Raw genomic sequence first — 12,090 nt, 5'->3', positions numbered from 1 at the left:
CCTCTTACCAACGAACCAGCCATCGTCACACTTCTCCATCACATCAACAATGTCTCCCTCTCTCAGCTCCAGCTCGTCCTCGTTGCGAGGCATGTAGTTGTACAGGGCCTGGTATCTGTTAGAAAAACTGATGGTGAATGTACATTCATGATATGTTGCACTATTACTTAACAACAATGCCCCTCTTGTGTATGCATATCACTCTTGCTTTTTCTTTGTCTAGTGTTTTCCTTCTCTGTATCCTTTGGCAACACAAACATGTCAACATGTCACGCAAATACAATTACTGCCTATCTACACTGTAGCACAAAGAGACACTTTTTTTATTGAATGAGAACAAAAAAAAAACTGTATGGATAAGCACGACTTTAATGATAACAAAAATAACTTACGGGTCTCCTCCACCGTGGAGCGCATCCTGTACTAATCGCTGAGTTGGAGAGAGAGAGAAAGACAGGCAGTAAATAAAAATGTGGTATCTGTGGGGCTTTAGTTTAGGGTGTTGCATGATGTTCTCACTCAGAGATACTACAATTTCTCCTTTTCAGTGAGGACAATTATACTGTATGTAGAAAAACAGCATACTTTAGCATGCATGTTACAGAATATGTGGTGATCAGTCATGAATGACATGGTTATTTCTTAATATTTCCTCCCTGCACAGAGACAAGAGTACAGTTAAGAGCATGGTTGAATGAAGACATGCCCCCCTACCCTTCGACCTCTAATGGGTGACAGATAGGACCTCCGGGACAAGATGGGGCTACGAGGAGGTTTACCACCAACAACTGGATCCTGCTTAACAGGCAGAAAGACCAGAAGCGACACACCTATGATCTCCAACAGTTACCAAGTCAGCCGTCTTTGCTGAACACATGTACTGTAGGCTAACGACATGCTGTAAAACGTCATCCATCAACATGCCAATGCTGATGAAAATTCTCCAAGAGACACCACAGTACAACCAACACTAATTGAAGAATGTTCTCTGCAGACCATAAGTCACTTGAGAACAGTCCATGTTAGTATACACTGACTGTTAGTGTAGAAAACACAGAGTAGTCTCAGTTAGGGTTGCAGCTGACAATAGATTATTTTATATATTAAATTATATGTTTTAGTTTATAGTTTAGTCTATAAAAAGTCCAGAAATAACAATAAATTCTCTTTACAAGGGTATTATCAGATCATCACAAACATGATCAAAGTCAATGCCATCATCGCCACATTCCAGCTTTACCTTCACCTTGGGAGACCTATGTCCTGGGTGGAGTACAGAAGGGGGAGTTGGGGGAGAGCGCGGAGTAGTGAGGGGAGGAGAGGCAGGTTTAGGGGAAGATGGGGTGGGAAGGGGAACAGGGGACTCTGAGTCACGGCAGGATGTAACCAGACGAGAGGGACAGGGAGAGCTTGAGGGTTGAGAGACTAAATGCTGTGATAGAACGTTTGGAGAGGGGTGAGCGGAGTGGAGGGTAGGTGGTGAGACACGTGGAGAGGGAGAGACTGGAGGTAGGGGCGATGTTGAGAGGCGAGGAAGGGTTGGAGGCCGAGGGGAACAAGGGGGGGGTGGAGGGATGGTGCTGTGATCGTGCTGTTGTGAGTGCGAGGAAGTATACGAAGGAGGAGTGAAAGAAGAGGTAGAAGAAGAAGAAGGAGGAGGTAAGGAGGTCAGAGGTGGTGTTTTGGAGGGTGAGGAGAGGCTGGGGTGAGAAAGCCGTGTCAGGATGGAAGGAGAGACATCAGCCTATGGAGACAATGACACACACATCAATACTGAAGCTAAAGCACATGATGCTGACTTCAGAAATCCTTAATTCTATTGTGGTTGTATTTTACCAAAGCCAAGAAGAGACGTGGAGGAAAAGATTTTAAATGGGATGTTAAAAAACACCTGCTTTTGACTTTTCTTTATCCCAGGAAAACTTTTGCATCAACCAAGAAATAAACCTCAGACTCACCATTACATTATACAGTATGACTTGTACAAAGATTTCTTGTGTCAGTCCATGTGCTTTTACAGTAATAAATTAAGCTAATTGAAGTAATTTAATCTTGTGGCCTAATTACAAATCCTTGCTTTATGTACTTTACTATTTAACTTAACTATATTAAAATACCTTTAACATCTGTTCACCCAATTTTATCTACAATGACTACTCACTAGCTGTTCTCTTAGAAATGAAGTCACACTCACTGCTGTTTTTTTGTCTAAGCATTTGTGAGAGAAGGCAAAAGCAGATTTATTTTTTCTACAATCAAAAATATTTTCCTCAATGTCTTTCAACAGAAGCAGCTCACACCATGCTCTACCTGAGGACTGAGTCTTTCACTTAAAACTCTAACATCCTTGTCTTTCTCGTCTAAAGCTTCATCCTCTTCCTCAATGAACAACTCAGTATATCCTTTCCCCTTGACTGACGGTGGTCTTTGAGACTCGACTGGTTCACTGGCATTCAGAGTTTTTGGCTGCCCTCCCCAAGTTAGAGGACAGCGGCTCCATCGTCACAGGCTTGTGAAACTGCACCTCTAACCGAACGCTGCCTGCTGGTTCACTGGCTGGAGTGACTGGTGATTTCCCTGCTGGCTGATGGGATTCTTCTGCTTTTAGCTTAAACCTGATCTGGTATTCGCTCGTTAACGTAGCCGGTGGGGAATCTACCGGAGACAATCTTGAAAAGTCAACATCATCTGTACTGGCAGAGCCACCCAGAATCATCGATAACAGCTCGTCATAAGGGTCTTTTACTTGCAGCTCCATGTCAGGGGACTTGCTGCTTTTGTGAGTTTCTGGTGAGATGGACTTGTGCCGCTGTGAAATTTGTGAGGGTGACCTTAATGGCTCTGGCACTGTGCAGAACAAAACCTCTGGTATAGCAATGTGAGATATTTGGGGAGTTTCAGTGAACACTCTGCTGCTGCTGTGTTGGAGAGAGGAGTCAGGCGGTGGAGAGGTCAGTGAGGAATGAGGGATAGGAGGAGGAGGAGGAGGAGGAGGGGGAGGGGGAGGAGGAAGAGGAAGAGGAAGAGGAAGAGGAGGAGGTTGGGAGAGAGGTGGAACAAATGGGGTGTGACCTAAACTGAGTCTCTCTTCTTTAAAAGGCGGAGTTCTGGAAAATATCTGGGGTGGAAGAGCAAAGCCTCTTTGTGCTGGTGCAGGTGAAGGTGTCTTAGGTTCCTGAGCCTTTCGAAAGGGTGCAAAGTCAGTTGGAAGAGGGGGAGGTGTGGGTGGTACAGGTGTGGGTGATAGAGGGGTGGGCGTGAAGGAGTGAGCTGGAGAGGAAACTGATGTGTCCATTGTGAGGGACAGCCACTCATTGGTGACAGCTTGCAGATCAAGCCTTCTCAACGAGGGGTGAGGGGAGGGGAGGTCACGGGTGGTGGAGGATGTAGGAAGATGGTAGAAAGGCTCCATGAAGATAAAGTGAAGAAGAAGGAACAGAGCATGACTTATAAAACTGTAAGAGAGATGTGTGTATGTTTTGCATGTGTGTTTGGCTATTCAAGATTGAACAGTGTTTAAAAGACTAAAGACTATAAAAACTGTATTTATTCTTTTATGCAGATGATGTGTTTACTTATTTATTTAATATATTGACACATAATCAGCAATTTTCCTCAACTAGAGACATTTTTTTTTTTTTTTTGTAAAATAAAACAGTTCTTTTATACAGTAACACTAAGTGTTTTATTGATTTAAATTCTGAACAAACTGCTAATTAGAAATTTGCAACTCTTGTTTCTTACTGTATTGTGTTGCGCTGTTACCATATTGTAGTGATTCCCCTACCTTGATGGGTGTACTGCTTGGTGTCCTGTTGCCAGGGTGTCCATGTGGATCTATGTGGTGGGCGGAGCTCTTGGACGGTGAACGCTTGACGATGTCAACGTAGGACACAGGGAAGATACCCTGTTTTGTTGTGTCTGGTATCTTCCCCTCATACCAGTTCTGATCCACCTGCCTTATCACAATTACTCTCTCACCCTACACACACACACACACACACACACACACACACACACACACACACACACACACACACACACACACACAAAATAATTTTCTCAATTGAGTAAAACATTCAACAAAGTTAATTGTGGAAAATGGTAATTTTTCCAGATCCCAAGATATCTTTAAATTGTTGTTCCATAGTCCAAAACCCAAAGAAATTCAATTAACTATTATAGAAAACTAAGAAAACCAACAAATATTCAAATTAACTGATACGTTTCTTATTAATTCTCTGCTAATTGATTGATTGATCATTTCAGCATGAAACACACCTCTGCTGTGATGAACAGAGGTCCACAATACTGCCTTTTTCCTAAATACTGCAAATATAAAACCAATGTATGGCAGGAACCTTATATTTCTCAAAACTAGATCTTCAGTCTGCATTTAGATGCTTACAGCATGTATAAAGTCCTTGCATGTCCGTGTTTACCCATATGCACAAACATTAAGTAGGCTACCTTTCTGAGAGACAGCTCCACGTTAGTATCAGCATTGAAGTTGTAGCGTGCCACTGCCTCTCCAATCTCTCTGACGTGTGCTGGAGGAGGAGGACGGACTGGCTGCTGCTTCTCAGTGGACGGCATCTTCTGTATGTGCATGAACATTGTGTCAACTGGTGAGTGTATTAAGGGTGAAGAGATATCTTTAGCTACGACTAGATAAAGGTGCACTCACACATACATTGGACCAACATACAGACTTCATCTATCAGTTAGACATTTACCTCTACATAGGATATTGGGAATATCCCCACCCGTCCACGGTGCTCTCCTTCATACCAGTTGTTGTCTATTTGCCTGATGATGTTCACTGCATCACCCTTTTTAAATGTCAGCTCCCTGTAACAGTCATATCATTAAAGTATCTTTGCATGCATCTTTCATTCACTGCATAGGCGTAAAGAAGACGTGAACACCAGCAGAGTTCATTCTATGTAAATACCTTCGGCTACAGAATGTCAACCACTTAAGCACAACAAAGAGAGATCCAGCACAGCCGAAATGAGCTTAACTCATGCAAACATTGAAAAAATAGCAAAAAACCAATCAGTTAAAGCCATCCAAGCTGTGGTTGTAAGATATGACAATGAAGCGGTCTTTAAAAAAGCAAAAGAAACGTTATGTAAGAAATGTGTATGAGTCTGAAATAATAACACTTAAAGCAGAGGGTTGTGTTGATCCGCTGTTAAACATTCATGCATCAAAGCTTTACTTCGGTGTTCGTGCGCTGTGGATTTACTGTACTTACTTAGCTGTTTGTGCCTTAAAATCATAAATGGCTCTTGCGGGCTGTTTCTGATGGAGGAGAGAGAACAGAATAAGTTGTGTCATCTGTTTATGGGACACCTAGGAGATGAGAGTGAGAGAAAGAAAGCCAGCAAGCATTACCAGGTATAACAAACAATATAGCTTTTGAATGTAAGCGAGAAGATTTGATTGTGCTGTGGTATTATGAAACTGAGAAAAACATTAGCCTGTCGAACTTTAATCTGAAATATTTTCCTAGTGCGATGCAATAATCTTATTCATGACACATTATTGAAGTGTATTCTAAGTGAAAGCTAATGTGTCAAAAACATATTATTATTTATACTTATTATTTCTTAAATATGTTTAACAAGAACGATTTGTGCCATACACACTCAATATTTGTCCAGCTTGTGCTAATGTTGTCAGAACTGCAGGCTGGTGCTGAGAATACTAGCAACCAGTTTCAATGTTGTACCTCTCTGTCAGGAGTAGGCCTTCTACTCTGGGGTGTGTGGCGTCCATCCATGGTGGCATAACTCCTGGATACATCCTGGTCTGCGATTGGTAGAGACACATGGCAAAGGTTACAAGAGTTACCATGGTAACTACAATTGTGCCACATGCATGCTCACAATACAAAAATGTCCTTTGGGAAAGTACTGAATGGTACAGTGGTGACACCATTCCAAGAGGTAAATGAGGGAATGAAAGCTTGGGTCAAAAAGGTGTGTTTTATTTCCATTTCATAGGAAAAACACAATGATTGGAACACAAAATGAAACAAGGGGAATACAGCCCAAAAAATGTATGATAAAACCATTTACACACATAAAAGGCAAATGGCTTGAGGGAAAGAAAATGACTGTGGGACAATAAGATGATTCCATAAATCAATTTGCAAAACAGACAAATAATATAACCAAAACAGTACTCAAATTAAAAACAAACAGAGGAATATTCACATTTACTCTACCCAGAGTAGTGTGCCGTAAATTCTCAAATATTTATTTTAATTGCACAGAAAACCAGGCTTTCATTTGAGACACTCTCCTGTTTTAATTAGATTTTATCACATTTAGTACCATAAGTAGTTTTAATTAGCTATGTCTTTCAGTACAAGTCAAGCCAAACGTATTGTTCTTACTATTTAATTACAATTGTTCGTACTTTGCCATTGTTTCATTCAGCATTGTGAAACTCAACATTTCCTGAACATGCTTCAAATTAAAAGCCTTCCAGAAAATCAAAGGGCATAATCCTCCCATTTTAACCTTTAATGTGAAACATCAGCAGGAAGTGTAAAGTTTCAAACTGACAAACTGACTGTTTTACATTGAAAGAAAGAATTGAGTTTTACTTGAGAATTTATGGTAAACAGGTCTTACTGAATAAATAAATAAAGATATAAATATATAGAAAAGCACAGTAATGGGTGTATTGGCTGAACAACAAGGGGAACTGGACAACAAGCACAGGCCATACTGAAGGAGAAATTAACATAGTATAAGTGTATAAGGATGCATATTTTGATTATGTATGATATGCATGTATGTTTGTATAAAAATCTATGTGTAGATATGACTGGCTACATGACAAAATGAACATGTACATACTTTAAGTGTGATATGTGTATCATCTCCACCTGAATAACAGAGACCATTTCCATTGCCCTGCTCCTCTCCATATTCATTATTGTTTGAGGTGTCCGCGTGTCGTCCGTAACAGGCACTGACTGGTGACTGTAGCTGTGGTGACTGTAGCTGAGGTGTGGAGGGATCCTCTCTGTATGAGGCATACCCAGTGGGGCTCCCATCTGGGAACAAAGATGCAGAGGAGTGACCCCCGTGCCAACACCCCCTCCTCCCCCGCAATGAGGAGCTTCGTTCAGGCACGTTTGGCAGCAATTCGGCCAGTATTCTCCTCAGGATGCTATCATCAGGTGCCCTTGTGCCTCTGTGGCCTCTCTCTGCTTGAATGTGCTCATATATATCTCTCAAGGCTGCATCTAGCGCTTCATAAATGGCCTGTTTGGACTTGGGTCTGCTACCTCGTCCTCCGCCACCACTGATTCTTCTAGAGGTAGGTGGTGAGCCCTTTTTCCTGCGGAAAGGCACTGGGCTGACCAGGAAGGCCAGCTTGGACATCGCTTGCTGGGACTGTGAGCTCTGGATTTGAGAATGGCTGCTGCGGCTCTGCTGTGAAGGTCTCTGGTGCTCTTGCCGCGCTCGTTCTCTCTCATGGCGAAGCATGGTTGTGAAACGGGTATAAGAGGCCGGGCAGCGGCCTTTGCAGGTGCTGATGAGGTGGCGGTGTTGGTAGCCCTGGCTCTGGCCTAGACTTTGGTGACCAGGGTGGTGGTGGTGATGGTGGTGGTGATGGCGGAGGTGGTGGTGGTGGAGGGTGGAAGAGCCATACAAGCTCTCAGAGGAGGTTAGTGAGCAATGGTCAAAGTCACTCTCACTGCAAAACGAGGAGCCCTCCACCTGGATGAAGTCACTGAGGTCTGACGCAACAGCGTCTTGTTCACTATCAGAGTAATCTGGATTGGCTTGAGGGCCTTGGGGGACAGGAGGAGCAGGAAATGACCGTCCACGGCCGGGCTCTGGTCCAACACGAGGCTGGCCCTCAGGTGGGCTACGAGGTCGATGCAAATGATCCATAGTGTGAGGTACTGTTCCACTGTTGCCATTGTTGTCTTCCTCTAGTAAAGATTCTATGGAAAAACGGCGTTTTGGAAAACTGGGTGTGCCACCACCACCACTGCTGGCTCGAGATGATGAGCCGCCTGGTGTGGTAGTGCCTGAAGGCACCTCACTATCACCCAAGTTGGGCATGGATTTGGACTTCTGAATAAGGCGTTCATATTCAGAAATGCGGTTTGGCACCATATCGCGTGGCACCTCCACACCCCATGAGGGGGTCCAAGGAGAGAGGCGATGCCGATGCAGGTGAGGTTGGCGCTCTAGTTCCAGGATGCGAGCACGGACTGAGCGAATGACTTCAGATGGGATGAGCTGGGCACGGTCAATCTGGTGCATTTTACGATAGAGCTGGAGAAAGCCTGGTGAATCATGCGCCCTTCGCCGGTGGAGTCGTGGCAATGAGCGACTGGAAGTGGATCCAGTCGAACCTGAGGGATTCCCATCACACACCAGTGACCCAGCACTTTCTGAGCGAGTGGCATTGCGCCCGCCCGAGCCAGAATGGCCATCACTGAGTAAATCATCACAGCTCCGTGACTTGAGCTTTCCAGGGGAGGGTGGCACCTCCTCCACACTGCTCCATGTCTCAGCATTCTGTCGTTTTGTCTGCCAACTGTTCTTACAACAGACAGATTGCTTGGAGGAGGAGCTGCCTTCCTGGCTGGCATCCTCATGGCAATGGACAGGGTCAGAGGGGACAGGGGGCAGATAGGGGTGTTGATAAGGACCTGGGGAGGTCATACTGTTTGAATACATGTTGCATGCGTCCCCACCTTTCAGACGTCCAATAGAGAGCAGCGTGGTGAGAGAGAAGAAGGAGGAAAGCAGGTTAAGCAATAATACCCAGTGAAAGTGGAAGAGCTGGGGAGAGGGAGAAGAGTTAGAAGAAAGAGTAGGGTTGAAAAAAAGATGATTTGATGTTTTTTCTTCAGACTTCCACGAACACCATTCAAAGAAACTTATGACAGACATTATAGTGAGAAAAACATAACCAGTGACAACAAATCCTTCAATCTTCTGCCATTGTGGTAAGCATAGTACATATATGTGACAGTCTGGGAAAAACAAGGGAAAAGAAAAAGACAAAGACAGAGAGAAAAAATATGAAGTGAAAAGAGGTGTTTGAGTGTATAGGTGTATACCTTTGGCTCTAGAGGGTGAGGATGGTGAGGAACGAATGGCAGGTTTCTTTAGGCTGCTGCTGGGTCTGTAGGCATCCACTGGTTTAGGGGAAACTGCAGCTCTGCTTTGAGACTGAGCATTCACTTGGGAACTTGACGGCTCTGACTTCCTTCTCTTCCTGTAGTCGCTGGCAGCACTGTGACACAGTCAGACATCAACACAACTGTTTTCAAAACACCACACACTGGTGAATGCAGTTTGAAATAGGCAAATTGAATTCATGCACCATAAATGTCATGTAGGTACATTGTATTTGCTATATTTCCTGAGTCATCATTACCCAGTAAAAACCAAAGGATAATAAATTATGAGCAAGTAAATAGTTTTTTCACATCTCTAATTAGGTTACACAGATTAGACAAATGATCTATGATAAGCTAGATAATGTATTGATACGGTCAGGTAAAAATCCTTTTTTCAGATGTTGGGGATTTTCAAGTTAACTTCAACAATCATTCCCATTACGAAAACCCTGAATGCATTTTAAATATATTCAAGTTAATCCTACCTAAAATTAAACTAGTATTCTTGTCCAGAAAGATGACAGTGTTTCCATAACTTTTTGCATTCAAAATGTCAAAAGAACCAGTGGGCTTTCTATTCAGAACAAACACACTGAATGTCACTACCATGAATTAGATGGCCTATTCATCACATCCCATTTCTGCCCTTTCTGTTCACCAAGGAAAATGCGACTGAATAAGCAGGCCACTGATGAAAGGGAGTAGGACGAGAGGAGGAGGGGGGGTGGGGTTGAGGCAAGGATAGGAGGTGAAGGGCAGAATCAATAGATTTCCTGGGTTAATTTATTCTGTTAGCGAGAGGGAGTTGCAAAGCACCCTGCCTTCAGTGACAAAAGCAAATAAAGACTAACACTAATCCTTGCAAATCATCACTAATAGCAGCCACAGAGGTTATTTGCACCAGAGACGGGGCAAGAAAGCGCAGTTTTGATTCCATGCTGAATCACAACAAGGGCCACTGCTGCTGAGAGGATGGGGGAGGGGGATGGGGGTGATGCAGAGGAAAATAAAAGAAACAGAGGTTACCTCGCAGGTCTCTCTGGAGCCTTGTCAGCAGGAGCGATGTGCAGGGATGTCTGAAATAGGGCAGACAACAAAAGAGAAAAGTGAGCTCTGCAAGAACAAAGACTCGAGGCAGAGCAGCTCACAATGCACAGCCTGCATGCGGTTGTTGCTGTGCGACACTCAAAACACTCCCCCAGCGTAAGGTGCGATGGATGCTGGTTCCACATGGCACACCTGACCGCAAAGACGCCTACCGGTGTAAACGGGGAAGATAAATTTCTGCTCTCTCTTGCGCTGCTCTGGAGGATGATGGTAAAGGTGATATGGCAAAGGATGTTATGAGTTGAGCTCAGGGGGCAAATGATACCCTGAAAAACCTGGCATGGATCAGCTGGAATGGGTCTTAGTGGTAAAGAATTTCTGACACATTTTAACATTCAAAGTCTGCGGGAAGAAATGCTAACCACTGAATGCAATCACACAAGCATGTTTAAAATGTAAAAAGATTTCCGGTAAATCATGTTTTAAGGTCAAAGAAAGACCTTCATAGTATCTTCCAAAGAAGAGAGATGACAGCAGACAGTGATGTATACACTACAACCAGCAGATTTTTTATACAATTCCAAGCAAAGAGATAAATGGCATTTCAAAGCTATATGTTCAACAATCTTCACAAAGCATCATCACACTCATCTTGCGGTGGATGGCTGACATTTTGATATGTTCTGATGCTACACACATTACACTCACTTTAAGCAATTGTATGTTACATTTTTCTGAATAATATACGTTTTAATTCCTATGATTGGTTAGAAATTGTGAGATTAAGAACACTACTGTAACACTCATGAATGTGAGATTACCTCAATGTGCTGGCGAGCGGAGATGTCTGGATTATAATCCAGCCGTTTTTTAGGAGGCTTGAGCCCCAAGCAGCAGCAGTGAGCAGGAAGAGGAGGAGGAGGAGGAGGAGAGGAGGAGGAGGAATAGGAGGAAGGTGAAGATGAGGTGAAGAGGAGGAGAAGCAGTGGTGACATCATGGGGAGAAACCATAAACACAAGAAACGTGGAGAGAGTGACACCCGTTAGCGAATCTGAGTAACGAGAGATGGACTAGTTCACAAAGGTTGCACATGTGATCTGCATATACAATGCCCACATGTGCACACACTCTATATGTGCTAACAGGCTTTCACTCCCTAACACAAGCACACACCTGCACATAATACACAATTGTTCATATGCACATTCTAATGCCTTCTATCGATGCTTTATTACTACTATAATCTCAAAATATCTCTGTTAAACTACAGTTTATTGGTGCCAAAATAAATTAGGCCTACTACATCAGCCTTTATACCACACACACACATACACACAGAAATGTGCCCATGTACCACACACACATGCAGTGACAGCAAGCTGTAAAGCAGAAAGCAGAGTGAAGCACAAGCTGAAGTGTTGTGTTTATTTGAGAGTGCAAATTCATTGCACTATCAAATGCTGTGATTTAGTGCTGGTTTACTAGTGCAGATAAACTACTGTTCACTCAGTCGGTCAAAACGTGTGACTTATCACCTCAATAAACATTCAAACACTGAACATACTGTGAGATTCTGACCCTGCTGGACCAGTCAGTGAATGGAGGGAAACCATCTACACTCTAAAGGCTTATTCAGTGATGTGAAACATTCGAAATATTGCAGGTAGAAATCTCAACACACAGACCAACACGACTCTGGAAGATACAAAGTCATGCCAGCTCCACACGTGACATTTTCACCTGAACATTTTGAATAAGCCCAGCAAGTCACGGCCTGATGTCATGCCCTGGCATGGACAGAGGCATGTCCTCATGACACTTTGTTAATCAGTCAGGTTGGGGTAATTTGATCCCAGATCTGTGGCTAGAGGCA

General features: G+C 43.5%; 1 protein-coding gene across 1 annotated transcript in view; it reads right to left on the bottom strand.

The window, feature by feature from the left end:
• sorbs2a (sorbin and SH3 domain containing 2a) overlaps positions 1 to 12,090 on the bottom strand; it is a 47,153-nt gene that overhangs the window by 2,569 nt on the left and 32,494 nt on the right. Inside the window, 15 exon segments of the mRNA XM_051070550.1 lie at positions 9 to 115; positions 393 to 430; positions 715 to 798; positions 1,241 to 1,744; positions 2,311 to 2,481; positions 2,483 to 3,406; positions 3,788 to 3,982; positions 4,471 to 4,599; positions 4,737 to 4,851; positions 5,261 to 5,307; positions 5,738 to 5,817; positions 6,905 to 8,737; positions 9,107 to 9,282; positions 10,196 to 10,245; positions 11,038 to 11,094. Of these exon segments, the coding sequence (XP_050926507.1) occupies positions 9 to 115; positions 393 to 430; positions 715 to 798; positions 1,241 to 1,744; positions 2,311 to 2,481; positions 2,483 to 3,406; positions 3,788 to 3,982; positions 4,471 to 4,599; positions 4,737 to 4,851; positions 5,261 to 5,307; positions 5,738 to 5,817; positions 6,905 to 8,737; positions 9,107 to 9,282; positions 10,196 to 10,245; positions 11,038 to 11,094 (4,510 nt within the window).

Source organism: Lates calcarifer, linkage group LG5, assembly GCF_001640805.2.
Source record: "Lates calcarifer isolate ASB-BC8 linkage group LG5, TLL_Latcal_v3, whole genome shotgun sequence".
NCBI lineage: Eukaryota > Metazoa > Chordata > Actinopteri > Centropomidae > Lates > Lates calcarifer.
This window is presented reverse-complemented; position numbering and strand designations above follow the sequence as displayed.